Genomic DNA, 26802 nt, shown 5'->3' on the forward strand with positions numbered 1-26802 from the left:
TACAAATGATTGCGGACCTGGCATTGCTCTCCAATATCAGAGGATGCCTAGATCCTGCTTGATTATATCTGCGCCCTATGCATGTCGTGGAATATAGGGTTTTTTGGAGGTTATTGAAAATTTGTGTGAGAACGCACCTTCTCTGCAATCATGTAAACGGTTTGCTGAATAGCAGTACCAACGGTCAACGGAATAATCCCTGCATCAATCACGCGCACATTTGCCAGACCATAGACTCTGAGACTAGGGTCCACGACGCCTAGAGTACGTAGTCAGTGTTTGTTCGTGTCATATGTCAGAAGAACATGAGGCTGACCTCCGAGATTTTGAGAAGCCATGGCAGTAGTGCCTATTCGCGTGCAAAGTTGGTCAATATATTGTCAAATGTAGTTTTGGGAGTTGATGACAACCTATCGGGTGGTTCGTAGACTTGGAGATTGCATAAGTACACATAATCTATGTAATTGGTAAAGATGATGCTCACGCTGGTTGTACTTTTCACGTATTGCGCATATTGAGCATCGCCTTGGACGCTTGGAGGTGGTGTGTTTGTTGCGTTAATCAGGCCAATCGCCGGCTTTGCACCAACCCATTTGCGTAGAAATTGTGTAGTCTGGGTGAGAACGTCAAGATCTGCTCAAAGTTCATTAGCTATATTTACCAAACAATTGAGCTCTTTTACTTACCCCAAGGTACCGCAAGATATTTTGGGTCTATTACGGGGGCTGCAAAGGGATTCGTCGTGTTGATATGCTAGTTGCGCGTTGTGACATCAGATCAACAAGCAACGTGCAGCTCCACAGTCCACCTACCACGGAGCCTCGACTGAACGGATACTGCGATGCCATCAATACTCACATTGAATTTCAGCTCGAATGATTACTTACCAGTTGTATTGCCACAGTCGTGATGTACGCCTCTCCGGGTAACTGGGCACTGGCAAGCCCTCCGCTTGGCTGGAGGCTGAGGCCAATCCACGTATCCTTTCCGCTGTCGACCAAACGTTTCATGAGCGTGTATTGTGCCCGTTGCAATGGCGTGAGGACAGTGTTGCGCAAGTAAGTATCGAGCGCATTTCGCATAGACTTGAATTGTTTTTGTGGTACTAGTGATTGAAGCGGGGCGAAACCGGCGTTGGCAGCCACGTATGTGAAAAAGCCAGTGTGGTTGTTATTGCTGAAAACGGGGTGAATAGCAGTTGAAAATGGTGCCTGACGATTTGACTTACTATTGTTGCTGCTGCTGCGCTCGAAATGTTTGGTTTAACGTAAGCGTGTCTGTCAACATATGCCACATCAAAAGCGCGCAGTAGATCGATGGTATACACGACCATACCCAGTGTCACAACGCCCTTTTTGACGGTGAAATCGGAGAGTGTGTTTGGATGGTCCATCAAATTTTCTCCGATTGTCGGAAGATCGAGAGTGACAGGAATTCCCAAGCTCTCCAAGATAGTCTGGTTCCCTACACCCGACAACTCCAGTAATTGCGGCGTCTTGAGCGATCCTACGTTGGCGCATAAGAGTCATGAATCGTTCAATAGATGGGGACCTACCGAGTGAAAGGATCACTTCCTTGGTAGCATTTGCCTGGAAGGTCTCATTTCCCACAACGTATTGAACACCACTTGCTCTGATTTCATGGGATGTTGAATTCGCCCAAATAAGTTTGGTGACCACGGCACCTGTCAGGACCACCAGATTGCTCCGTGCCCGTACTTTGTTGTTGTAATATGCGCTAGCTGCATAACTTCTGGTCCCCGTAGCCAAATCGACGGACCTGGCGCAACCTGCTCTGGCCAAAAATACATTATCGCCACCGTCAGGATTCGGATTCGGGGTTTGCCCTAAGGTCGCAAGCGCCTCGAGCATAGGACGTTCGAGATCCGTATAGTCAGTGTTATAACTGACAGAAAGTGGACCCTGCTTTCCATGAACAGCGGCGAGGGAGGCAATTTGGGCTTTTGTCATGTTCAGGATTGGGTTCGTAGGGGGAGTCCATTGCTCTGCACGTTCGAAGTAGGGCAGGAGTGAGTTAAATGTCCAACCAGGCCCGTTTCCAAACACGGTGTTCCAGGAATCATAATCTGTGCGTGAACCACGTTGCCAATCCATCGCATTGAGAGCAGAGGAACCTCCTAGTAATTTCCCTCTGGAGGTCGAGCATCAGCATTATAAACCACAGAGGAGACAAAGAAGACTCGTACCTTGGATAGGATATCGCTCTCCCACCGAGCGCGGCCTGGGGTGTGCTCCGAAAAGCCCAATCATATTCAGGATTTCCAAACACGGTTCCCAAACTAGAATTTTCAAGCAAGTTCACTCCAAACGGAACATCAATCAGAGGGTCGTTCGCATGGTCGTGACCGGCTTCGATGACACCGATGCGTAGAGGAGGAGTAGAAATATTGGCAGGAGGCTCGGACAAACGTGACGCAAGGACAAGCCCCGCGGTTCCACCTCCTACAATAATGATATCAAACGAGGCGGAGGCAAATGATTGGGGAGTGACACTGTCAGATGAGCGGAGAGAGGGTGCTGCGAACGCTATAGGTAAAGAAACAAAAGCAATGGCAAGCCTGCACATGCACACGGGAAATTCTCGCATGCTTTGAGATCGAAGGAGTGCCTTGAGCAACGAAAGATGCGAGAGGATAGATGTGAAGTCCTACGCACCATGGGCTTGTCTTTTAAATGTTATGTTTTTAACATGAATGCAAATGAAACATTTAGGCCAGTACTTTCCCCAGATGTTTGTCTCTGAGGGTAGATTGGGCAGTAGCAAGATGTCGAAACGGACAAGCGCCGCCATTAGTGAGCTTTGAGCTCGCGTGCCTTGTTCCTGCAAAGATCCATACACTTGCCAGCCTAGAATATCATAATGGAGAACGCTAGACGCCTAGCAGATATCAGGCTGTGCAAACGGTAGCCAAAATGATGAATAGCAACTACAAAAAAGATCAGTGTGAAACATACCGTGCTCTGCCACGGATAAGCCAAATTAGAGAATTGGCATTCTAGCGAGCCCAGCAACTCAGCTCCATTGTGAGGGTGAAAACGGCAGGCTCTTTCCTTGTGGCATGACATGAACATACTACAGAGTGCGTACCTTCGAATCAGACAAAGGATCCAATGTAAACCATACCGAATGTGCGCATACTACGCTCAACCCGGATCTACGTCAGCGTTTCATTTGACGCAACGAGCGATATGGCGTTTTGATGTCTTATTGCTCCATGCTTGCATAGCACGGCATCTAGTAGTCGCGGCCTTTCAGGTTACTTTGCACTGACCAGCGTTTAAGACCAGAGAAAGGGGTCAAAACATGACTCTAACCACATAAAGCGCGCCGTGCACCTATGGTTGACTATATAGCTCTGACGAGCTTCACAGAGCCTGGATTGACGCGTGAGTTGGGAACGGATCACGGAAAGGCTGTCCAGAGCAGCCACTCACGCGAATCGCGACGTGTTTCGTTGACACTGTCGCACATTGTAGCCTTCCCCATTCTCTTTCTTTGATTTTTGAGCCACCTATGGCCCAGTGGAAACTTCTAGGTGAATAGCCAGAGTATCTCAAAGCGAGCACTGCTGCGAATTTGCGAAACGTCACTTGGAGCCAAGCTCGACAGAGCCCCGAGATTTTACCGCGTGAACGTGCTGGTTTTGTAATGCGCCTAGGTGTGAGGCAACGGATATCAAGCCAACGGCCGTCTGCCAGCGTCTGCCATGCATTGGTCAAATGCTGCCTAAGGAGTGCCCATGCAAGGAAGCAAAGTCGACGGGCGATTTTCCTCTCAATTTGGTTCCGAAAAGCTCCGAATTCTGGGCCGGCACGTGGGACTCCCGTGCTGCACTTGGTGGCGGCATGGCCTTGGCGGCTGAAGCTCTTCGTGTACCCGAATTATGGTCTGTCTCTGGTATGCGGTTCAATCACATTCAGTTGAGCTGTTCACCTCGGTGCTGAAGCTCTGAAGCTACTCGCTACTGCTTAGAACACATCCATACTCGGCTCGGAGCCACATCATCGAAAATTTCCGATGACCTTCGATGACTGCCCTGAGAATTTCGTCGACTGTCGTGGTGCATTCGACATGTGAACATAATAGGCTTCCTCGGCTCCCATATTCTCCTGGCTGTCGGCCTCAAAACCAGATGTTGGCATTGCAGTCTGATGGTGATCTCCTCTACCATGGACGCGTTCTTGTTTTCGGCTGCCTTTGTTTTCGCCATCATCACCGTTATACGCGTACACAAGACGCTCAATAGAAAATCCTCTTTGCCACTTCCACCAGGACCTAGGGGCCTTCCTCTCATAGGTAATATCCTCGATTTAGCTAACAACGACATCCATATCAAGTCCCGTATTTGGTCCAGAGAGCTTGGTGCGTGATATCTTACCACAATGGTTCATAGGCTCTTGAAATGGCTGCACAGGGGAAGACGTGATATCATTAGATATCTTCGGCAATACCATGATCATTCTGAACTCTGCTGAGGCTGTATCCGATTTCTTCGAAAAGAGAGGGTCCAACTATTCCGATAGGCCTGATATGCCGATGATTGTTGACTTGTAGGTCCGTTTTGTTGTTCGGCATTATCTCACTAACAAGTTATCAGAATGGGGTGGGATTGGACATTCGCACTTATGCGCTACGGGCCTCGCTGGAAGGAGCATCGACGTGTTTTTCATAGTCACTTCAATCACAGGGTATCCGAGCACCAGCATATCCAACTCAAAATCTCACATGAACTTCTGGCTCTGCTTTTGGATTCCCCCGTGAATTATCTGAACCATATTCGACAGTAAGACTACATACCCGTAATTCGTAATCAAGAATGATATTGACACTTCATGATCAGCTATGCAGCGCATATCATCATGAAGAGAGTGTATGTAGTTTGAAGGACTTCAGCTATGATTGTGCTCACGACTCTCTGCACATTCACAGATATGGGCATACGGTAGTTGACGGAAACGATCCTTATGTCCATCTAGTCGACAAGGCCTCGCAAAGCACATCCGAAGCTGCTGTTCCAGGCGCATTTCTTGTCGATCTTTTTCCAAGTTGTGAGTCCCTTTGACATGAACTCTGTCATCAGTACTGGAGAAGTTGATCCGATATCAAATAGTCAAGTATGTTCCGGAATGGGTCCCGGGTGCTAGTTTCAAGAGAAAGGCTCGGGAGTGGAGACAGCTTTCCGAAGCCATGATAAACGCTCCTTATAACATGGTCAAGTCGAAAGTGGTAATTTTGTTGTCTCTACATCTCATAGAATTATCCTCACATGATGATCAGACAGCAGGTCGTGCGGAGCCTTGTTTTGTCGCTGAGTGCTTAGAGCAAAACGCGTCTTTTCCCAAAGAGGCACTCAGTGAAGAACTCATCAAGGATACTGCCGCCGTGGCCTATGCTGCTGGTCAGTGCTAAAAAAGACTCGCTCTGTCTGCACTTTTTTGACCATCTGTATAGGGGCCGATACAGTGAGAATAACAGTTTTCCAGCCCGATTGTATTCTGAAGGGCGGTTTGAGAACAGAGCGTGTCAACTTTGACCACATTCATTCTAGCCATGACTCTTTATCCTGAAGCTCAAAAGCGGGCGCAATCCGAATTGGATCAAGTTCTTGGTGGAGACCGTCTGCCTAACTTCAGCGACAAGGACCGGCTTCCATACGTTCACGCCTTGCTGAAAGAAGTCCTTCGATGGATTCCCGTCTTGCCATTAGGTAACTTACGAGACTGCGAAGGTTTTGTGAATCCCATTCTGATATCACTTCTTCCGCAGCGGTTCCGCATCGTGCAACACATGCAGACCAATATAAGGGGTACCATATCCCGGCCGGTGCCTCAGTCCTTGGAAATGCCTGGTGCATGGACGCCCCTCTTCATCTTTCTGGATTAGTGAACTGAACATGGCGCACATGGTCTAGGGCTATCTTGCATGACGGAAATACATATATTGACCCCGAACTATTCAGGCCAGAGCGTTACTTGGAAAGTCCAAACCTACCTGACCCTGCTGATAGTGGTGTCTTTGGCTTCGGTCGACGGTGAGCTGACTCAATATGTGTTCCGGAGTCAGGCATATGAACAGTTTATCCTATGCTAGGGCATGTGCGGGCAAGACCATGGCATTGGATACGATATGGATCGCGATTGCCTCCATCCTCACGGTATTCAACATTACTAAAGCGGTGGATGAAAATGGCGATGTTGTTACGCCTGAAGTGAAGCTGAATCCAGGATCTATCAGGTGGGCAGTCTTCCATTTCGCGAATCGGAAGTGTTCTGATTTTTTGTGTCGTGATAGCCATCCTGCTCCGTTCGAATGCAGCATCAAGCCGAGGTCGTGCACGACCCTGAGTCTGATACAGCATGGGCGCAATTGAGATTGGTGACATGAGAGCAGTAGTTCTGGACCGGACGTGTTCTATGCATGACCCTGAGCCTTTGATCCCACGTATCGCAGGGAAGATCACCTACATGCTGAGATTATGTGTCGATATAGCTTCTAGAGATTCACCGATTCTTGTAACATGTTAGTGTATTTCAATTAGTGTCTCGTAGATGGGGAGAATTTGCACATCAACACTTATACTAGCATTGTAGTAAATCTTCCAAACAAACCCATTGGTGGACCAAATCTTTGCGAATTTATGGGTCTCCGTGAATTGAAGGCTTGTGTGGGAGAAACGAAGCTCCTGCAATGCCCCGGCCACAAGCTTCAAACCTCAGCTTGAATTCAACGACATCATTATTCGAATGCTCTCGCACGATAGAGCCGAATCGCACTGCTCATCACGGCAGTTTCTGAAGTACATAACACGATGTCTTCGTTATGCGAAGAAAACCGACACTTACATTTTCCGGCATAGTGTTGTTCCAGGACATACCGTCGAGCCCGTTTCAACTTTTGTCGGTATCCATGCGAGGCGTTTCTCGGTACCCGCATTCTTATGACTGCATGATATTTTAAACTATAGACAATGAAGACTCGGATGCCACGCGAAACGCGTTGTGCATTACTCGCCCCTCGGATTATTGGTCATGATAAGATCTGACAGCTTGCTTCTTTGCAACGACAAAACCTCTTGTTCGTCTGAGTGATTTGAAAAAAATCAAGACACGATACGTGAACACACATGGAAACTAGACAATTGACGGAGATCTGGAATATTCAGGGCTACGAAGCGATCGTCGTATTCATGATTTCAAGCCGCAAGCCGCTTCAAGGAACTGAAGGGATGGACGCACGCAATTCTCGTAACCGAATGGTAGACGAAACGCGAGTGGAGGAATATATCCTCGCATTCGGGAGGAAAGGGGAATCGTGTAGCTCGGTATAGCGCTCGTAGGGCGTTAAGAGAGCATCACCTTCGACGTGGAAAAGTCCCGGTCATATCTTTGACCACCCGAAAAAAATAATCCTGATACAAGAGCAAGAAAGTGGCTAGAGGTCAAAGATCAAGCCAATCTTCTCCGCAGCGCTCAGACAACTTGCATCTGAGGACGTAACACAATCGAAGATAGAACGCCTCGCACACACCAACGGTACTAGCAGTTTCCTCGTCCCGAATAGAATACATCGTTGGACGCCAAGCGTCTCTCGTTTAGGGTCTCGGAGACAGTTCAGCGAATAGCGCCGCCGCAGAGATAAGATCCTCAGCCATCGGAAACATGCCGCAGCATACCCAGATACGTCTGTGATGGATGAGGCTTTATAAACCCCAAAGAGATTCGAAAGGGACACCTTTACTCCATACCATCATGGCGCAAAAGATCTACATACCTGACACCCTCGCCAACTGGAAGTGGCCCCCTCATCTCAACCCCCACTATCCCGAGGTCAAGAGAGAGTCGGCCGCATGGTTGGCAAGCTTCGGCGCCTTCAGCCCTAAAGCACAAGATGCCTTCGACCGTTGCGACTTCAGTCAGTGTCCATTGACATCACGGAGTATTATTATTAAAACCTAGATGCAGACCTCCTGGCATCATTTGCATACCCATTGGCGAAGAAAGGTAAGCCTTGGACGTATAATGATGAATAGGCTGAGAACTCAGCTTGTCCAGAGCACCTACGTAGCGGCTGCGACCTCATGAACCTCTTCTTTGTCATCGATGAGTACTCGGATGTAGCAGAAGCCGACGAGGTTCAAAGGCAAGCCGACATCGTTATGGATGCCCTGCGCAACCCGCACAAACCTCGCCCGAAGGGGGAATGGGTCGGTGGTGAAGTGACCCGGCAGTGAGTGGCTTGCCTTGGATCTTTGCAACCACTGCTGCTGATGTGTTTCGATGCCAACTAGGTTTTGGGAACTCGCTATCAAGACAGCTAGCCCGCAATCCCAGAAACGCTTTATCGCTACATTTGACACATACACCCAGTCAGTAGTTCAGCAGGCTGCAGACCGGACACACTCGTATATTCGCGACATCAAGAGTTACTTCGAGGTACGACGGAATACGATTGGCGCCAAACCGTCGTTCGCACTCCTCGAGCTTGAGATGGATCTGCCGGACAAGGTCATCGAGCATCCTATCATTCAAGATTTGTCTATCTTGACTATTGACATGTTGCACTTGGGAAATGTGAGCGTTTTTTGACAGTCTTATAGTGAATAGCTGTCGAACGTGGTTCTTCCAGGACATTGCCTCCTATAACCTGGAGCAAGCAAGAGGAGACGATAGTCACAATATCGTGACGATCGCGATGAATCAGCTCAAAACGGACGTGGCAGGCGCCATGAAATGGGTGGACAATCACCACAAAGAGCTAGAGAGGAAGTTCAACGAGAGCTTTGAGAAGCTGCCGAAGTGGGGAGAACCGATCGACTCGCAGGTAGCGCGGTATGTAGACGGGCTTGGGAATTGGGTGCGGGCGAACGATCAGTGGAGTTTCGTGAGCGAGAGGTACTTCGGCAAGAAGGGGCCGGAGATCATGAAGTCGCGATGGGTGACGCTGCTGCCAAAGGAGCGCACGGAAGACATCGGACCCCAGGTCGTCGATGATTCGTTACTTTAGAGGATGGCTTCCATAAATGCATCTCGAATGTTGACAAATTGGTACCCTCTCAGGTCAAAAGCTACGATCGGAGCCATTTGGCTACAGGAATTGGCCTCTTGTCTAACCCCATAAAAAGGCTTTATGAGCAAAGCCGATTGGCAGCAAATCTTGAACAAAAACATAACCTCCTCAACGATTTTTTTTTCAAGTTTCTATGCTTGTCCTCAATCCACGTCACGCTGTCTTCGATTTTGCATGTTTTTGACACAACGCCCCGTCCCGTTCAACAAAGCAATGCTGCGATTGCAAAACTACTAGGCACGTTATCTTATTCGGAGCCGACCCACTGCCGACCCCCATTAGCACTGCCTGCTCTGTTAATGAACGGCATGTATCGCATGCGAAGGCTCGATCTGCCTCGACGCTCTTCGCTCAGCCATCGCTCTGTAAGCGATACCTCAGGGGGTCGTCGACCATGCTGCAAGCTGCCGCAAGTGATCGTAATGAAAGGGCGAGAGTCTCAAGGGGCGAACTAGATAAGGGGGGAGTTAGGTCTTCCGCATTAGCGGCGCGTCGTCAAAAGGAATGCGGAGAGATTGTGAATGAGGAGCTTGAGGAGTCCATTATGGCGAGGTACCGAAGTGGTACCGAGCTGATGTGAAGTCCTGGGGGCGCTGGTAATGCGTTGTGTCGGAGAGTCTGTGTTTCATCATGGAAGCAGGGTCGCTGACACCCGGTGACGGTCTTGTCGAACTCTCATAAGAACGGCTTCGTACTTCCTTACTCGACCACTGCCGTCATCTCTTTCCCTTTGCACGTTTTGGCCAATTCAAGGCGATTCACATCTACAATGGGTATATTCTCCTCCAGGATTCAGCCTCAGAAGGACCTGATGGATCTCAATGGCAAGGTAGCCATCGTCACGGGAGCAAAGTACGTGCAGTCCAACCTTTTTCTTGACCTCACAGTAATGGCGTCTTCAGCTCTGGAATCGGATTATACATCCTTTTGCATCTTGTTCGCCAGGGCGCCAAAGTGTATCTTGCTGCTCGTTCTGAGGAAAAAGCAAATGACGCCATCGAGCGATTAAAAAAAGAGGGTCTTGGGCTCAATGCTGGCGAGATTGTGTGGCTCAAATTCGATTTGACGGATCCCACCAAAGCGAAGCAAGCGGCTGAATGGGTTCTGGAAAGGGAGGAACGATTGGATATCCTTGGTAACACCTTTGCCAGCTTGTCTTCCCTATCAAGACTGATAAGGGCACTGGGTCGTAGTAAATAATGCCGGAAAGTGGGTTGCGTTTTGTCCGACGCTTCCTCTCATTGTATCTCATTGCGTGATGCCTTAGAATCATGAGTCCATATGGAAAGACTGCTGACGGTCTTTCAGACAGTATGGTCATCAAGTGAGTTGCGTAACGTATTTTCACTATATCAGCGCTTGCTCAATTCTATATTTATTTCTAGCCATATCAGTCCTTTTTTGTTTACTCGGACTCTTCTTCCTTTATTGGAATCCACGGCGCGTCAGCCAGGGTCCGATGTGCGGATTGTGAACGTAAAACTTTGGCGTAAGACTCGGGGAGACATGTCCAGACTAATCATCAATCCAGGTTGCTTCTATGGCCCATAGATGGATTTCGAAACCTCGATACAACAGCCTGAAAGCCTTCAATTCGGATTTCTCTCACACGTGGAAACCGCAGGCCACGCTTTACGGTAAGAACATTTCACCGCTTCCAACCCTCTTCCTTTTCTTAGTCATCCCTAAGCATACACCAAGCTTGCGAACGTCCTGTGGACAAACCAACTGCAAAAACGTTTTGACAGCGATGGCATCCCTATCGTTGCAATGTCCGTCCACCCCGGTAGTGTCATGTCAGGTAGGACCATGCTTCTCCTCCCGATTCTTCTTTTGAAACATGACCTGCCGTTAACAGAAGGGAACATCAAGCTCTTTACCAGCTTAACTTTCGGTCGCCTTATCAATTGGGTTCTCTCTTTATTCTTCATCAGTTCGCTTGAAGGTGGATACACCCCCGCGTGGGCTGCTGCAGCACGAGAAGTACACGACAACCGTGAGAGATACAAGGCAAAGTATCTCGTACCGTATGGAAAAGTCGAAGAAGCTAGTCAGGACGCAAGGAGTGAGGAATTGGCCACAGAATTATGGCAAACGACGGAGAGTGTGTTGAGTGATTACAATTGGATTTAGGATACCTTTCACTTCTCAGGTCGTGTGGAATATGTGTTTTATCTCTTTATAGTCAAAGGCTCGTGACTTCCCCACGACCTACAGATCAGTGGGTGCTGATACTGTCGATCACAGGAAGATGGAATCCTCCTCTGTTTGTTGTGCATCGACTTCACCCGTATCTCATCGTTGTGCATACACACGAACAAAGATTACGTAGTGTTATGTTCGAGAAATTTCGATTATCTCACATCGCTCGGGAAGATCAAGGAGGCGATTGCAGACACACCGTAGTCATGACTTTCGAGCATGACGAAGTCGTTCTTGGGAAATTTCCGTGGTATGTACTCTACCGAACATGGTAGCAAGGGATAAGCCGTAATGCACTAATTTCTAATGCAACATTCTTTGGATGACATTCCGCATTGACTTTGGTTTCCCAGATTCAGAAATATCACAAGCGCCCGACATATTCTGGATTTCTTGTCTCATCAATATCTGAATGTAGCGCATTCCATGCATAGCTATCAATAGTGGTTGTCGTACTCAATGTTGACGGCATGCCTTCAATGTATCTTCACGTGTGGTGTTGCTGTTTCACGTTCCAGTCTTGCACCAATGACCTCAATTCCTCGAGATTTCTGGTACATAACTCGTCTGTATCTCGCCGAGAATAGTCAGGCGACTACCTCCTCGCATGATTTGGTCAGTCTTAGAGCTGCCTCTGAAAACATTCAGTGTATGTTTGCTCCTCTACATCGATTCGCGAGTTCGTGCCTCATTGCATTGGGCTGTGCGCACGGACGCGTGGACTGCCGGCATGTCTCCCCCAACGGTGGTAAGTGTTTCCATTCATGTTTCAGCGAAGTTCAGTATATAAATTGTCTCCTCCAGTTCTTTTGGCGGCAACGACGGCATGCATTTGACTCTCTATCTTGCTATCGCACTACTTGGCGGCGGCGTTAATGCCCTCAAGTCCACTGCCACTGAAGACTACATTGCCACAGAGTCCCCCATCGCTAAGAGAAATGTTCTCAATAATATAGGGCCTCCCGTCGGAGCTTTGGTTCGTTCGTCAAATTATCGACCCTATTCATATACTGAGTCCAACCATAGCCAGGCGTCGTTTCTGTTGCGAGCTCAAACAACACTGACCCAAGCTCTAGGTTTACGTGGATTCGTGACTCTGCGATGGTCATGAAGTCTCTCATCAACGAGTTCACTTTGGGCTTAGATACGTCCTTGAGAGATACTATCGAAACCTATCTCCTGGGGCAATATAGGACCCAGCTTATTACTAACCCGTCAGGGACGGTATCTACTGGCGGCCTCGCAGAGCCCAGGTTTAATTTCGACTACACTGCCGATACAACATCCTTTAGCCGTCCTGAGAATGGTACGTGCGGATTAGACATCTATCGGTCCAAGTAGTAGACTCATGACCATCGCCAGATGGCCCGCCTTTGCGTGCCAACAACCTCATCACTTATGCCAATTGGCTTGTGGATGAAGATAAGAACACCACCTTCGTCGAGAATGTCCTGTGGCCCAGTATAAGCCTTGACATAGATTACATTCTGCACCACTGGAATGAGACATCGTACGCATACAGCTTGCCATTTGACAGTCCCTCGACTGATTGTATTTTACAGCTTTGAACTATGGGAAATTGCCTGGACAGAATCCTACTGGACTGCTGCTGTTGAAGTTCATGCTCTGCGTTCCGCGGCTATTCTTGGCCGTAAGATTGGACGCGATTATGAAGTCAAAGGATGGGAAAGCACGGCGTCTGTGATCTTGAGTTTCATGCAGGTTCGCAGAAATTTTGCCAAAATTGTCTCCGGGTTCCGTTGACACCCGTTCGATATTCAGTCTTTTTGGAATAATCAGGCGAACTACGTATCAGGAAACACTATTCCTGACCGTTCGGGCATCGATTCCTCGACAGTGCTTGCCTCCATATATAATTACGACCCTCTTGCAGGTTGCGACTCCCTCACGTTACAGCCGTGCTCGGACAGGGCCTTGATGAATCTCAAAGCTGTCGTGGATGGATTCAGACCTCTATACCCGATAAACTCGAAGACTGGAGCAGCGGCAGTCGGACTCTGGACTGAAGACACTGTGTTCGGTAGTGTGAGTCGATGATTTTTTCGTCAATGAATATCAAGTGCTCACAAATGATATGTTTAGCCCTGGCATCTATCCACGTTTGGCGTGGCAGAACAACTATATGATGCTCTTGCGGTGTGGAACCAGACCAGCTCCATCACCGTGACGACACTGTCCCTGCCATTCTTCCAACAGTTCTTTATAGCAGCTCTAGCGATAACGTATCGTCCTGGATTTATTGGATACCAAGAAATCCTCGACGGTGTGAAAGCATTTGCCGACAACACTATCCTCATTGCAGCAAATTACACGCCGCAAGATGGTATGCTCCCTCAGATGTTCGACAAGGAAGATGGAAAGCCCCTAGGGGCGAACGGTCTATCTTGGAGTTATAGCGCGGCGTTATCTGCATTCGACGCGCGGAATGGATTGAAGCCTGCATCGTGGGGAGCTCAGGGCCTTGCCCAGTCATGCACATGTGGAGGGCTTCGTGTTTCCGAGGATGCGAAGGATCCCCTGCAGGTTACAGAGAAGCTCATTGGGGAAGAAAAGCATCACTCGAAGGGCCTCCTACATGAGTTGCCCGAAGCGCAACATAGCGCGGATGCTTTCAGTTTTGAGGAGGCAGGGTTCCTGGAACGCATGTACAAGGCAGCTGCCGAGTTCTTCCAGGGATATCGTGGCTATCAGGAGTATGCGTACCATCAAGGCTATAGGATCATTGAGCAGGATAGCTACGAGGCACCGGCAGCCTACATGTATTCGAGGGTTTTTCGCGAGTACGGTCGTTAGATTCTTAGCAGGGCATGGGGATGGTCGATAAATGTTTTGCTTCTCTTGGCAAATGAATCACTCTTGCATTTTGCACAAGACACGGCCTGCCAGTTTGAGATGTTTATGAAAGACGAAGACGGGAAGTAGGTTTCCTTCATTTGGTCGGTCTGCATCAGTAATAGAGGATGAGATTCATGAGCTAGTGCTTTCTCTGACGCCGCTACTGGCTGGCTTTGAACTATTGTATTGGCGCCGCCACCCTCCGCCACCACACTCGATATTCATGCGGCGTTGTCAAACACCGAATCCTATGGACCCCAAAGGAAATACATCGTGCCAACGTCCTAATCATTCCATGCATCATGATGTTCTATGTCGGCTCTGGTCCCGGCTCCCACACTGTTCGGATTAACAAACTTTGCAAGAACGAAATCGTGACAGCCGACCACAGAACCGGCTATTTTCATTCAAGACTAGGACGGCAAGAGCAGTGGTTCATTGCTTGATGATAGGCAGATCGACTTCTCATAGGACATGAACGGTTGCCAGTATGTCTTGACTGCGTATAAGATTTCTGCCCGCACTGGAGGTGCCGCTGATGGCACTTCGCTCGACATTTCGCTCAATGGACGACCTGTGTGGAGCTTTCCTAGCATTTCGTTCCGCATGTTAACATGACGAACTTTTCCCTGACTAAATCTAGGTTTTAATTTGAAGTTGATCACGGAACACGTAGACGTTATTCTGCTCCTTTCTCGCGGTCATGTATCATGTCTTTTGATGAATTGACATGTGCCTTCCCTTCCATACCTCAGTGCTCCAAGCGCGACATATATAAATGACGGTCTGGTGCCTGCTCGACTAGGGCTCATCTGGAGTCCCCCCTCGACTCTTCGCTTCTTCTGATATCGCGTCTTCGCTCCTTAAGTGATGGGACTCGCCGACATCACAACCTCTCTCCATATCACGGGGCTTGGCGCTTTCAGTACGGGAAATCTATCCTTGTGAGCAGAATCAGGTTACCTTTCTCTCACTGTGCTTATGCAGAGCGCTACAGCTCGGAGAAGATGCCTCAAGGATGGTCCTTGGTCCAGGCGATACTACCCACTACCACAACACGAGTGCCGTTCACCTCTGAAGCCCTCAAGGAAGTTATACCTATTCTGCTTATTCTATACAGTTTGGCAGTACTCGTCCAACTTCCCAATACGAAGACCGCTCGTCTGAGCTTACTTCCCATCATCGTCTCCTTGAGCTATAGAGTCATTACTAAGTACGACACGGCAGCACCTTTCGATGATCCTGGATACACTTACCACAATCTCGCATTTGGTGTTAGTGTCTGTGTCTTGTCTATGTATTCAATACTGACCAGATTTTGCTCACAGTGTTTTACTATCTTTCTCTGCTTGCGTGCCATCGATTTTGGAACTGCGGATAAGCCATGGCAGCGTACCATTTGGTCGTGGCGCCCCAAAGCCGCTCCTGATGACTTCGTAACCCGGTTAAAATACGCCATGCTTGATGCCTTCGATTTAACAATGAACAATCGTGGCATAGGTTGGAGCTGGGGCAAAGGTATCTACGATCCTCCTCAGTCCGCGAAACACAGCGCGCCGAGGACAGCATTGGCATCATTCCCATTCTTCATTTCCTTCGTCAAAGCCATGGTCCTTTTTGATTTTACGCTACTCGCGCAGCAGAGTTGGACATTACACCCATCGGCGTACCCGACACACCCCATAGGTGGAACTATTTTTGACCCAACTCTTCCGCCGCATCTCCGGATCGGGAAAGTGATCCTCATGACCTTTCTCTGTGCGCTCGGGCTGTGTACGTCGTTTCAGATGTCATATTACGGACTGGCATTCGCGATGATCGCATTGGGTGGTCAACAGCCAGAGCAGTGGCCACCAATGTTTGACGAACCATGGCGCGCTACAAGTCTTGCAGATTTCTGGGGAAAAAGATGGCATCAAATGTTCAAACGTGCTTTCGTAGTCGCAGGCGGAAAGCCGTTTGGCAGGTATTTTGGCCGTCCTGGCGGCGTCATTGGATCGTTCCTTGTTTCGGGGCTCATGCATGACTTCGGTGTATGGGGGCTTGGACTCGGCATGGATCTGTCAGGAGTGACGTTGTTCTTCGTCATGATGGGCATCGGATGCGTCTTGGAGGGTATTTGGGAGCAGAAGGCGCTGAAGGGAAAGAAGGTTCAGGGGCCGCTTGGATGGGTATGGGCGATGATTTGGATGTTTGCGTGGGGGAGCCTGATTGTGGATGCTTGGGCACGGAGAGGACTGATCGAGAGTAAAATGTTACCGGATGGTGCGAGACCGGCGGTGTGGTGGGCTCAGGTGACGCAGAAGTGGCTTGCATCGCACGCTTAACTGACTGGATGATCCTGTGTAGACTCAGCATGAGCTCCGTGTATCTATTTCGGGAAACTTGCTCCGTTGTTACTGTCAACTCACCGCCTGCTGCCCTCGTCCGCTCCCCGATAAGTACAATGTCACATTTGTCATTCCTCGATCCGATCATTTCTCTCTGATGGAGCTGGGTGTGCAATGCTCCATGGATCGATATATTACCCACTATGCAAGTGCCAGCAGCACAAACACTTACCACTGCCAGAGCTGCAGTTATAAACCACCTGGCTATCAGGGATTAATTGCAATCAACTCTCAACTCGCGCTTAAAATGCTCTCAATCCTTGCACAACTCAGTCTCGGGGCTCTCGCATCCTTCGTTTTATGGTGGATATATCGTCGCGTCAATACTGTCTCCGTCTCTGGTGTTCCTGGACCCAAGGCTGAGTCTCTCTGGCTCGGTGCGCGCATTTACTTCCTCGTCAAGTTTGATGTAGCTCACTTCCGCATCGGTATATGGATAGGTAACTTACGCCAGCTCTTGCGAGAAGAAGTCGGCGAAACCGATCATCAGTGGAGGAGAGCATTCGGGAACATCGTCCGTTTTAAGGCTCCATTTGGCGTGAGCTTACACCGCCGTACCCAAGTCATGAATGGGGACTAACAAGTTAGTTACAGGAAGACCGCCTATGGATTTCAGATCCCAAAACGATTCAATACATTCTCAATACCTCGAGGTATTACTTTGTGAAGCCGTACGATGCGAGGTTTCTCTTGAACGCAGCGACCGGAAATGGAATTATTGGCGCAGAGGGTGGGTCTGTTTTATAGTACCATTCTCATGAGGAAGTTGCTCAAATGGCGTGTGGAAGGCGAAAGCCACGTCAGGATGCGTCGCGTTCTGAGCCCTGCGTTTGGAATCAAAGAGTCTAAAGCGCTTGTTCCTCTCTTTCGAGAGTCTGTCCAAACCGTATGCTACTTGGTCATACACCAGGAATTATCAGCTGATATCCTGTCCACACAGTTGATCGAGCAACTAGAGGACTCAATAGCTCAGAACCCACATGGTTCATATGTTGTAAACATACCCACGGTCGTAGGTCGCGCTAATCTCGACGCCCTTGGAAAGGCTGCGTTCGAATATGATTTTGGATCTTTGCGAGGCAAGAATACCGAGCTGGAAGAATCATTGCATCAGTTCACGTTGGTATCCTCGTTGTCATCGATTTCTTCAACCTGCTAAATTCGACGTTCTCAGAGCGAAAGGCTATGGCCTACCATCGAACTGGAAGCTATTTATGCAGGGTATCATGGCGCATGCACCTCCGCGACTACTGAATATGATGACATACTACCCTAGCGAGAGTCTGGAGTTCCTGCAGAGGCATGTTAGATTGAGCAACGACATATCAAAGACGTTGCTCTCGCAAAAGCAGAACGCGCTCGAGGAAGGGAATCTAGGCAAGGACGTGTTGAGCCTCGTTGGTGAGTACAACAATGCAAGTAAAATGACGATCCACTGAAGTGGTTCCGTATGTAGTCAAGGCCAATCTGTCTGAGACCGAAAAACACCGATTGGAAGACGAGGAGGTCATTCCACAGCTGTCGTGCGTACCCAGACTTCGAATCACATTTCCTTACTGACGGTGTCGTCGTATTAGATCGATTCTGAGTGCAGGATATGAAACGACGACTAATTCGATCGGATGGATTCTTTTTGAACTCGCGAGGCATCCGGAGAAACAAAGGAAGCTGTATGACGAAGTCATCAGAGCACAAGAAGCTGCTGAGGCTCAGGGGCAAACTGAGCTCTCATATGAAAAAGTCGCGAATCTACCATATCTCAATGCCGTCATCAAGGTGAACCTATTCCTATGTTTAGTCTAGAACAGCGCTGACAGACAATTATGTATGTTGGCTCCATGCGCAGGAGACTTTTCGATTTGATACAGTCGTTCCTCATCTATTCCGGCAGGCTACACGGGACGATATACTGCCTTTGTCCAAGGCGATCAAGACTTCGTCTGGAAAAATAGTGGACAGTGTCCCCATACCCAAAGGAATCAGGATCGTCATCTCGAACGTAGGCTTTAATCAGTGAGTGACAACCGGTAGACGGATTCAGTCCTTCGGGGACGCCTGCCCTCCAAAGTTGTTGATCTGTGCTAAACCCCGACTCAGGGATGAAACAATATGGGGACACGATGCAGGAACCTGGAGGCCTGAAAGATGGCTCGATGGAACCGTTGAGAGGTCTGTTTGGAACAAGAATCAGGCTTTAGACGGAGATGCCAATATGAACCTCGGCGTGATGAACAACCTGTGAGTCCATTCACTGACTTGAGATCTGTCAGAGTTGCTGAGTAGCTCACTACTATTCTGTGCCATGGGTTCGCGTTACCAGGATGTCGTTCGGTTCTGGTCATCGTGGATGTATCGGATGGCGATTCGCGTGAGTCTTTGTTGTCGCAAAACGTCTATCGAATTACCACTTATATTTGATCAGTTTGGTGGAGACGCAAATTTTCCTTTTCGAAATGATCAGGAAATTTAACTTTGAAGTAACGGAGGATACCAAAGAAGGGAGAGTCAGAAGAGAGAATTGTCTCGTCACTCAGCCACTGGTAGAAGGCAAGGAGGTGGGATCGCTGCCGATCAGGATAAGCGCAGCTTAATCTTCCCCGCTATAGAATATAATCTAGCTTAACATTATATGTTCGTTCCGGACATTGGTATGTATGATATGTATTTCATCAATATAGTACTGTACTTGTACAATTATACTTCGTCGACAAGAATCTAGTTATCGTTGTCCACGTGGACAGACCTAGAAAAATGCAGAGATCGCGAAGGTATTGGTGATAGGGTAGTTTGGACGATGTACTGTCATCTACACTCATCCCAGGTAGGTAACTTGTAGCGGTAAACTGGGAGTGTCATGGACAGTAGGTGTTGCAAAGTTGAACATCTTCCACACGATATTTTTGTCCGATATCTCGAATTTGAAGCGGGGTATCAAAATCAAGAGGATGACCTCTGTAACAAGTTGTGAGCAGTAGGACATGGGCATCAATATGTACACACGTACTAATTTCCATCTCGGCAAATCTGAATCCACTGCGGGCGAAACTCATCAGCGAAGAAAGAAGATCAAATGATATGTTGTTTTAGCGTACATGCAGGATCGGCCCCCACCCATAAATGACATGCTGAAAGGATATTCGGGTTAGTCTTCAGTAAGTAGACGCATCTGTCAGCCATACATGTTCGAATAGACGCCTGGCAAACGCGCGTCTGTCGTGCTTGTGAGCATAGGCTCTAACCATCTCTCTGGTCTCCATAGGTGTGCATCTGGACCCCATATCAGCGGATCACGATTTACGGCGGCAGCGCCAACGACGACCATCGTCCCTGCCTGCACCATCACTTTTTCGATGGGCGTTCCGTTTTTACCTCGCACAGGGCGGCAGAGAGGAATGACAGCGTCTTTTCGGGGGCTGCGCAAGACAGAATACACGTCATTTATGCTGAGGGTACCGGGCGAATGTGCAAGTTTGCTTACACGCGATGAAGCTGTGTGACTGGCGAATATCTACCAATTACAAAGTTAGGTTATTAAGATGGTAAAACATTGCGCGGACTAGGAGATATGTATACGTACACACGTAACGTCTCTTTACATACAGCGTCGAGGTATTGCAGATCCACCAGGTCCCTGAATAAATAGTCGTGGGAAAGGCTCTGCTGAAGCTCCTGACGTAGCTTCTGTTGTCGCTCTTGATCGAGGGCGAGAGTGTGAAGGATACGTGAGAGAGCAACAGATGTTGTATCTTGCCCAGCAAAAACGAGGGTCCTATTGAGATCACTATCAGCCAGAGGGAGTGAAGCTAAAGCCAGAAGACATGCCCGATAGTGGAAATAATTTCATCGTCGGTCAGCCTCTCTGTCTGTGGCAGGGCAGCATTTTCCTTGACTAAAATACTTCAGAGATGGCATAAAGCGTAGGTCAGAGGATAACTTACTCAAGATGCTGATGATGTCCTTTCCATTCCCAATCATCGTCTTAGCCGCATCATCGCCCTTTGAAAGGTCGTCGAGGCGCTTCCGATAGACAGAAGAGTTAGTCTCATAGAGAAAATAGATTATCTCCTTCAGCTTCCTGATATTAGGGTGCGGCGCGATTCCTGCTAAGAACCCACGTAGACGCGGTGAGCCAAGCTTGACAATATATGGGATTAAGCGCATAAATCCCTGGAGCGGAAACGCCAAGGGGCTATTACTGACATTCAGCGCGCGAGACAAACGGAGGAAGGCGAGAAACAATGCACATAAGCTGTTTCACTGCCACCATATACTTGTTTGGCGGCGAATCGGTTGTCAGGTTGTCGAACGAGACGCCTATCCCGGCTTGCCCTATGAGCTCGAGTGATACGCGTGACATCCAAATGAGCATGTCGATTTCTGCAGGACCGAATCGGAGAATTTCCACTAGGCGATCTTCAAGCTGAGGTTCATAAGATCAGGATTTGCCTTTCAATATTGAACGGAATGAGTACCTTGTGTGTGATAGCATAAAATATAGGAAGCACGTCGCTTAGACGGCTCGTAGAGAAGGCAGGATTTAGCGCATGACGTTGTTTCCTGTGTGCAGAGCCTATATGACATCAGGGTCAATCGATTCGCTTTGAGGTGAGGACACCGACCCGTGGACGACAAAAGACCATGCCCCCACAAGAGTTTGTTTCTCCTGAAAATAGGATCAGTAAACCGAAATCACGAAAGATTCAAAGAATGTACTCGATTATCATCGGCGGCTCGTCGTAGATATCCTCGTGATCTCTGGTAAGGATATGACGTAGACCTTCGGGATCCGTCAAATATAAGACGTCTTCCTACGTTGCGCAGCTTCTGGTCAGCGCGGTCACGCAGTCTTGGTTTGAGGATCACATACCCCAAGAAACCCTCGCAGTCGGACGGCGGTGCCGTATTCGACGATGTCCTTCAGATGAAAATCCCACCCTTGGGCATGGAACAGCTTGTCCATATGGCCTGCATTTCTTGGTTCCCATACATTGAGTATCTAGGTGAAAGATGCACACCTCGAAGCCAGGACGGAGACGGAGGTCCAGGCAAATTGCTCAGAGACGAAGCCACGAAGAACCGTCTACGCAACCACGAAGTCACGAGGCCGATGAGGGCGAGGATTGGAATCTGCAACGACATCGACGGCATTGCTTGGGTAGCTTAGAGTTGTAAGAGTTTGGACGAGGGGAAGGGCGACAAGAGCGACGCGTCCATCGTCAAGCGAGCTTCCATAAATCCTACGGCAACGACTGTGAAGTCATGGAACTCGGGACTCGAGCAAAGGACGAATGATCGATGTCATCACCCTCTCCCTCCTCGGCATGGTATTACGGGGCTGGTTGCGTCCGAGAGTCGGCGCTCTTCTCTGACGAGACGACGTCTTCCCAGAGTCACCAGGCTCCTGACAGAATCTATCAGGAACATCGCGAAGCACTGTCCATCGGATTTACCTTCCCGGACCTCTGATAATACGGTAGATGTCGATATCAATTAGTGGAGCCTCAGGAGACGTCACCGGGACCGACTCGCCTCGGCCCTCCACTGCATAGCTCATCGGGGATTCTGTCAAGCACAGGACGGCGCCGAAGCGAGTGGAAGTGTCAAGACATGAAGTCCGACGTGACTGCGACCATATGGATGGTCATTCGCCGCAGGGACCCAAAATTGTACATATGTCGAGCGCGGCGGACACCTGCCAATGTTTCAGTTCGAAATTGAAGGAGCCTTCACTTGTACCGCGGCCGACTGCGAGCGACGCTATTCGCCTTCCTCTCTCGCATGAGAATAGATGAGAGCACCGCGAGTGCCGTGGGCCGACTCGCCTCCTATCCGGATGTGACATGTCTCGGCTGCGAAGTGAACATCCTGCGTGTGAGAAGGCATTTGCCTGCCTTATATCGGCCGGAGCGATGGTGACTCATTGTCTTAAAAATACGCCTTGAATGTTCAAAAACTGCCTCGGTGTTCATATAATCGCCACTCACCAAGTCATTTCTTCTTGCCGGATCCTAAGCTTTTGAAAAGCGTAGTGGCATTTTCCTGAAACGGGCACGCAGGTGCACCGAGCTGGTAACCTACTAAGCAATTCAAGACTCCTGTCGAGACTCGATTGCGACATCATGAATGCGAAAATGATCCTTGATCGAAGGATGCTGAAAAAGGACGCGACATCCACAGTCGGCATAGCAGGCACGCGACATGATTGTGCAAATGATAGATGAAGCTACAAAGTCCTAACTGAGACGGTAAGCGCACAACAGTTGCAGCGCCCATCCTTTCCATCACGATCACTACTTTCGGAATGCGCACAAGCAAAAAGGCCCATTATCAGCCCGGCGCGACCGGTCTATTACTTCGCTAATATTACAAAAGTCCCGCCTCCACCGTCGAACAAGTAGTAAGTATCGACGCCGAAAACGCGAGCGAGCGAAAGCGTAGGAAAGTGGGATATCAATATCTAAAATGCGAGTTGTCTTCTTGCGTGCACCCCCTTGAATTGTGCCTTTTTTATCGTTCAGGTCTAGTGTCTAAGCATACATACGAGGGAGGGAGCATGAGAGGCAGGCGATGTGTAGTGGGATGGGGTGATGGAGGGAGGGAGGAGTCTAGGCGATGGCATATTTGCGACGGAACTTATCGTCGATGCCCTCGAGGTAGTACGCGCCTGGCCAGATGTTGGCGAGTGAACCCTTGGGCGCATATGGCGCAGCGTTGTGGTTCTCCTCGCGCAGCTGTCCACCGCGACACGAGTGAGTATTCGGGAACGACTAAACAAAGAAGGCGAATGAACGCACCTGCAGGCCGGCGACGAACTCCTCGCACGGGACCACGCTCATGCTCTCTAGCCGCTTCACGAGGTCCATCTTCTCCCGGATCTCGGTCGTGTCGCCCTTGACGCGCAGCGTGAAGAAGCTGCTCGCGCACCCGCTCCCGAACGCGTACAATGACACACGCTTGCCCTTGAGGGCGGCGGGCTCGACGCTCGCGAGGAGCGAGGCGAGCCCACCGTACAGCGACGCGGTGTACATGTTCCCGCAGCGTGCGGCGCAGCGCATCGAGGGCGCGACGCGCGCGGCGTAGTCGGCTTTCGAGAGCGCCATGAAGGTCTTTTCGACGGTCTTGTCGGAGATGGACTGCTCGTAGGGCAGCGCGGCGAGTTCGGCAGGGACAGACGAGAAGGCGGGTGCGGTGGGCGCAGAGAGGTAGTCGTTGAAGAGCTGCAGCGACAGAGCTGCGTTAGCACACGTGGACGGGGAGAGGAGGGACGGGGCAACGTACGAGACGCGCATGGCCCTTTTGCACTTGCTTGCCGTACGGCGAGTGGTACACGGTGTAGTCGATGTCTTGCAGCGTGAAGACGGATTTGGGGTCGACGGCCTTGCCCGCGCTGTCCTCTGCCGCGTGGCCGTTGCCGTGCAGCGCCTTGGTCGCGGCTGCGACCTTGGACCGGAATGCGGAGTAGGCGCCGTCCATGGCGCGGATGTAGGTCGAGACGGAGAGCGGGCCGTCGACAGTGGGGTACTCGGAAGACAGATCGGGCTTGTAGAAGTCGTATGTGTTGGCCATGTACGTGCCGTGGATGGCTGGAACGTTCCCATTGACCGGTCAGCGAGGCCAGAGGTGGAACAGCAGAAGAGACTCACGCTCAAAGACCAGCGGGGCATTGGGGCCAATCAAGATGGCGCACGCGCCTGCACCACCGACGGGGCGTGCACCGCCTTCTGCGTAGACAGCGATGTCGCCGGCGAAGACGATGGCGTTGCGACCGTCCCAGCTGCGGCTCTCGATCCAGTTGACGGCGTTGAAGAGGGCGTTGGTGGAGCCGTAGCATGCGTTCTTGGAGTCGAGACCCTCGATGTCGTAGTTGCCGGAGGCGGCGAAGAGGTCCATAAGAACGGTCTTGACCGACTTGGACTTGTCGATGATGGTCTCAGTGCCGACATCAAGGCGACCGATGGATTTGGGGTCGACGTTGTAGCGCTTCAGGAGGGAGGAGACGACTGCGATGGAGATGAGACGCGAAACGAGGAAAGCGGGTGAGAAAAATGAACACACCCGTGAGAGCCATGGAGTTGATGTCTTCGCGGTCGTCGGCAAAGGCCATGTAGGACTGGCCGAGGCCGATGGTGTACTTGCCCTTGGCGACACCGTCGAAGACTTCGAGCTCCTCCTCGGAGATGCACTAGGAAGAAGAAACAAAAAGAAATGAGCAAGACCGTTACTGTCGTCCAGACGAGCTCGTGGAGTGCGCACGCGTTTGGGGAAGTACATGTCCATTCCGAGGATGCCGACATCCTTAGGGCGGGGGCGTTCTGCCTGGGCGTCGAAGACGGAGGCGGCGGCGGAGGAGGATGCGTTCTGGATGGCCATTGGGACGTGTATGGGGGGGGAGAGAAAGAGGAGGTGCGCGGGTGGTGCATGTTTTTGCGGAGGAGAGGGACTATAAAAGGAGGGCGGTGCGGTGGTACGATCATATTTAGTTATCGTCCGACGTTTGGGAATTAGGAAAAAAATACACCTGATCCCTCCCACCTCAATCACTGCATACAATTCCTCCTTAGCTTTCGCCCGTCCACACCGGCTCACAGCTCGTGCATACAGCAACTGCGAGCCCGTTGCGCTGCTCGCCGTCGCTTGGTCACCTCTCCGGCCGTGGGCCATCAGGCGCGCGCGAGTTGTGTCACCATTCGACGCCCTCGCATTTTTGCTCTCGTCTGCTCTCTCCCGTGCCGCCCCGCGCTACGGTGCCTACCCGAGCGTTCTATGTATGTCTGACACCGTGCTCTGCAGAATAGGGCTTGGCGCGACACCCTGACGCGCCGTCTCGCTGCGCCAGCCTTGAACCGAATCGTGGACAATGGCCCCTGCATGCACGATCAATTATCATCTCTTATGTACACACCATTCCTCGTGCCTGCGCGCTTCCAAGGAGGTGCATGTCTTCCTCCAATCCGGTCCTGACACCAGCCTTGCGAGATACGCGTATCATATCCTATCGCACGCGCGGGGAGATGCGTCCACGATCATGTATCATGATCCATTATTGTCCCAAACCCATCTCGTCGGTGTCGTAAACTCATTTCCGTGCTTGCCTGCCACATTGGGTCTGGTCGAGTCCCTGCACGATCCCCATGCATATCGGGCGCGCCAGACTAAGCTCCTGTTCCAATGTTACCGCGCTGGCGGACTTGCTAACCGCATCCTTGCTCCTCGAGCCCCTTGAGCGTAACGCCGCGGCTCGCGCTGCCGACGGGCCCGTCATGCATTCTCCTGTCAGGAGGCTAACGGATGTTGTACACAGATCCCGAAAATATATACTGTACATGCATACGCGCGGCAAATCTCGACGCGGCTCCCGAGCCCTCTACGTATGCCGGTCCTTCCCATCCAATCTTGACGTCCTTAGAACGTACATGCATACATCAAATCAAACACGCGTTGTGGATGTGCTGCAACGGCGACGGCGAGCGGTAGTAGTAATACAACGTACAACTGTGCGCGGCAGAGGCGTGCGTTAGCGATTGGAATGGAGAGGATGGGACGTAAGGCACTTACTAGGCAATTGCGACGAACGAAACAAGCAGACGTGAAACGGGCTGATCCAAATCGAAGAACCAAACAGCTATAGCGATATCCCAACTTGCGAAACGACGATGACGACGACGACAACTCCTCCCCTGACACCATTCCATGGCAACTCCCTCACACAAGCGCGCGACTGTTTCATCGTGCTGTGCGGTGTTCAAGCCGTCCCGCGGAGTTCTGCACCTTTGAGGCCTGGCCCGACAGACGCAGCGATCAGCACCGATGCGACAGCCAGCACTGCAACGCTCGCTCAGGAATGGGCACATAGCAGATAGAGAGAGGGCGCGAGAGGGAAGAGGAGTGGAGGGGCAACGGGATAATAGACGACTCACTCTTCTCCGACCAGAAATACTTCCACACGCCGACGCCGACGAGCGCGGAGAGGACGCCGAGCCCCGCGCGCAGGGCGAGGACCTGTGCGGCCGCGCGGTCTGCGTGGTCGAGCTCGAAGTTCGGGCTTTCGAACACGTCGAACATGCGTACGTTGGCCATTTCGACTGGGTTTGGATGAGCGACCGATGGGGTTTGTGCGCGAGAGAGGGAGGAGTTAGGTGGATAGATGGGCTCGACGCTGACGCGGGCGCGATGATGTCGGTGTGGGGGAATTGGATATGCAAGCGGTGTGTGATCGTTGCTTGTTGTAGAGGCGGAAACGGAGGTAGCGAAGAATCTCGAGGAAGGG

General features: G+C 50.4%; 10 protein-coding genes across 10 annotated transcripts; 6 read left to right on the forward strand and 4 right to left on the reverse strand.

The window, feature by feature from the left end:
• Positions 1–36: 36 nt before the first annotated feature.
• On the reverse strand, positions 37–2607 carry gor4 (GMC oxidoreductase 4; the record flags this gene model as incomplete). The annotated part of the gene is made up of 11 exons (XM_009551866.1): positions 37–75; positions 138–259; positions 317–349; positions 496–633; positions 687–753; positions 813–836; positions 888–1176; positions 1229–1277; positions 1336–1506; positions 1556–2151; positions 2207–2607. The coding sequence occupies 11 exons, from the start codon at positions 2605–2607 to the stop codon at positions 37–39; spliced, it is 1929 nt and encodes a 642-aa protein (XP_009550161.1).
• Positions 2608–4190: 1583 nt separating this feature from the next.
• Positions 4191–6391, forward strand: cpm95 (cytochrome P450 monooxygenase 95; the record flags this gene model as incomplete). The annotated part of the gene is made up of 13 exons (XM_009551867.1): positions 4191–4383; positions 4436–4571; positions 4619–4804; positions 4862–4891; positions 4951–5069; positions 5132–5247; positions 5299–5419; positions 5473–5483; positions 5539–5728; positions 5788–5869; positions 5933–6052; positions 6112–6255; positions 6313–6391. 13 exons carry the CDS (start codon positions 4191–4193, stop codon positions 6389–6391), a joined length of 1527 nt encoding a protein of 508 aa, XP_009550162.1.
• Positions 6392–7769: 1378 nt separating this feature from the next.
• HETIRDRAFT_454193 (uncharacterized protein) lies at positions 7770–9024 on the forward strand (the record flags this gene model as incomplete). Its single annotated transcript, XM_009551868.1, has 5 exons — positions 7770–7932; positions 7983–8021; positions 8073–8247; positions 8309–8591; positions 8647–9024. 5 exons carry the CDS (start codon positions 7770–7772, stop codon positions 9022–9024), a joined length of 1038 nt encoding a protein of 345 aa, XP_009550163.1.
• An 829-nt stretch (positions 9025–9853) lies between these two features.
• HETIRDRAFT_324885 (uncharacterized protein) lies at positions 9854–11220 on the forward strand (the record flags this gene model as incomplete). The annotated part of the gene is made up of 8 exons (XM_009551869.1): positions 9854–9939; positions 9990–10222; positions 10266–10296; positions 10355–10411; positions 10473–10563; positions 10619–10724; positions 10778–10883; positions 10971–11220. Coding segments are annotated over 8 exons (960 nt in total), but the record flags the coding sequence as incomplete, so codon positions are not given.
• Positions 11221–12115: 895 nt separating this feature from the next.
• HETIRDRAFT_157474 (glycoside hydrolase family 15 protein) lies at positions 12116–14103 on the forward strand (the record flags this gene model as incomplete). The annotated part of the gene is made up of 7 exons (XM_009551870.1): positions 12116–12265; positions 12316–12595; positions 12652–12799; positions 12852–13011; positions 13072–13335; positions 13393–13789; positions 13901–14103. 7 exons carry the CDS (start codon positions 12116–12118, stop codon positions 14101–14103), a joined length of 1602 nt encoding a protein of 533 aa, XP_009550165.1.
• An 854-nt stretch (positions 14104–14957) lies between these two features.
• HETIRDRAFT_479381 (uncharacterized protein) lies at positions 14958–16573 on the forward strand. The gene is made up of 3 exons (XM_009551871.1): positions 14958–15089; positions 15143–15419; positions 15474–16573. Exons 1-3 carry the CDS (start codon positions 15016–15018, stop codon positions 16470–16472), a joined length of 1350 nt encoding a protein of 449 aa, XP_009550166.1. The 5' UTR covers positions 14958–15015; the 3' UTR covers positions 16473–16573.
• A 209-nt stretch (positions 16574–16782) lies between these two features.
• cyp22 (cytochrome P450 monooxygenase 22) lies at positions 16783–19126 on the forward strand (the record flags this gene model as incomplete). Its single annotated transcript, XM_009551355.1, has 12 exons — positions 16783–16912; positions 16976–17073; positions 17130–17265; positions 17324–17421; positions 17476–17654; positions 17710–17936; positions 17992–18058; positions 18113–18311; positions 18382–18548; positions 18633–18773; positions 18856–18903; positions 18958–19126. The coding sequence occupies 12 exons, from the start codon at positions 16783–16785 to the stop codon at positions 19124–19126; spliced, it is 1659 nt and encodes a 552-aa protein (XP_009549650.1).
• Positions 19127–19347: 221 nt separating this feature from the next.
• HETIRDRAFT_420958 (uncharacterized protein) lies at positions 19348–21683 on the reverse strand (the record flags this gene model as incomplete). Its single annotated transcript, XM_009551872.1, has 13 exons — positions 19348–19487; positions 19540–19568; positions 19628–19660; positions 19715–20043; positions 20109–20304; positions 20358–20424; positions 20474–20724; positions 20780–20955; positions 21008–21105; positions 21155–21198; positions 21249–21343; positions 21403–21500; positions 21551–21683. The coding sequence occupies 13 exons, from the start codon at positions 21681–21683 to the stop codon at positions 19348–19350; spliced, it is 1689 nt and encodes a 562-aa protein (XP_009550167.1).
• A 1149-nt stretch (positions 21684–22832) lies between these two features.
• Positions 22833–24939, reverse strand: HETIRDRAFT_435998 (uncharacterized protein). The gene is made up of 6 exons (XM_009551873.1): positions 24789–24939; positions 24591–24717; positions 24179–24535; positions 23814–24118; positions 23330–23752; positions 22833–23266 (listed from the first exon to the last, which is right to left on the reverse strand). The coding sequence occupies exons 1-6, from the start codon at positions 24903–24905 to the stop codon at positions 23141–23143; spliced, it is 1455 nt and encodes a 484-aa protein (XP_009550168.1). The 5' UTR covers positions 24906–24939; the 3' UTR covers positions 22833–23140.
• A 1338-nt stretch (positions 24940–26277) lies between these two features.
• On the reverse strand, positions 26278–26612 carry HETIRDRAFT_454198 (uncharacterized protein; the record flags this gene model as incomplete). Its single annotated transcript, XM_009551874.1, has 2 exons — positions 26278–26357; positions 26453–26612. The coding sequence occupies 2 exons, from the start codon at positions 26610–26612 to the stop codon at positions 26278–26280; spliced, it is 240 nt and encodes a 79-aa protein (XP_009550169.1).
• Positions 26613–26802: the final 190 nt, after the last annotated feature.

This window comes from Heterobasidion irregulare (genome assembly GCF_000320585.1).
Source record: "Heterobasidion irregulare TC 32-1 unplaced genomic scaffold scaffold_09, whole genome shotgun sequence".
Classification (NCBI taxonomy): Eukaryota; Fungi; Basidiomycota; class Agaricomycetes; order Russulales; family Bondarzewiaceae; genus Heterobasidion; species Heterobasidion irregulare.

Excerpts from the sequence above, each read along its gene's own strand:
- HETIRDRAFT_479381 (XM_009551871.1), top strand. The coding sequence starts at position 15,016 with ATGGGACTCGCCGACATCACAACCTCTCTCCATATCACGGGGCTTGGC. Across the intron at positions 15,090-15,142 it reads AGTACGGGAAATCTATCCTT|CTCGGAGAAGATGCCTCAAG; the intron begins GTGAGCAGAATC and ends AGAGCGCTACAG. Across the intron at positions 15,420-15,473 it reads ACCACAATCTCGCATTTGGT|TGTTTTACTATCTTTCTCTG; the intron begins GTTAGTGTCTGT and ends TTTTGCTCACAG.
- HETIRDRAFT_435998 (XM_009551873.1), bottom strand. The coding sequence starts at position 24,905 with ATGGCCATCCAGAACGCATCCTCCTCCGCCGCCGCCTCCGTCTTCGAC. Across the intron at positions 23,753-23,813 it reads AAAAGGGCCATGCGCGTCTC|CTCTTCAACGACTACCTCTC; the intron begins GTACGTTGCCCC and ends CTGTCGCTGCAG. Across the intron at positions 23,267-23,329 it reads AGTTCGTCGCCGGCCTGCAG|CTGCGCGAGGAGAACCACAA; the intron begins GTGCGTTCATTC and ends CGCGGTGGACAG.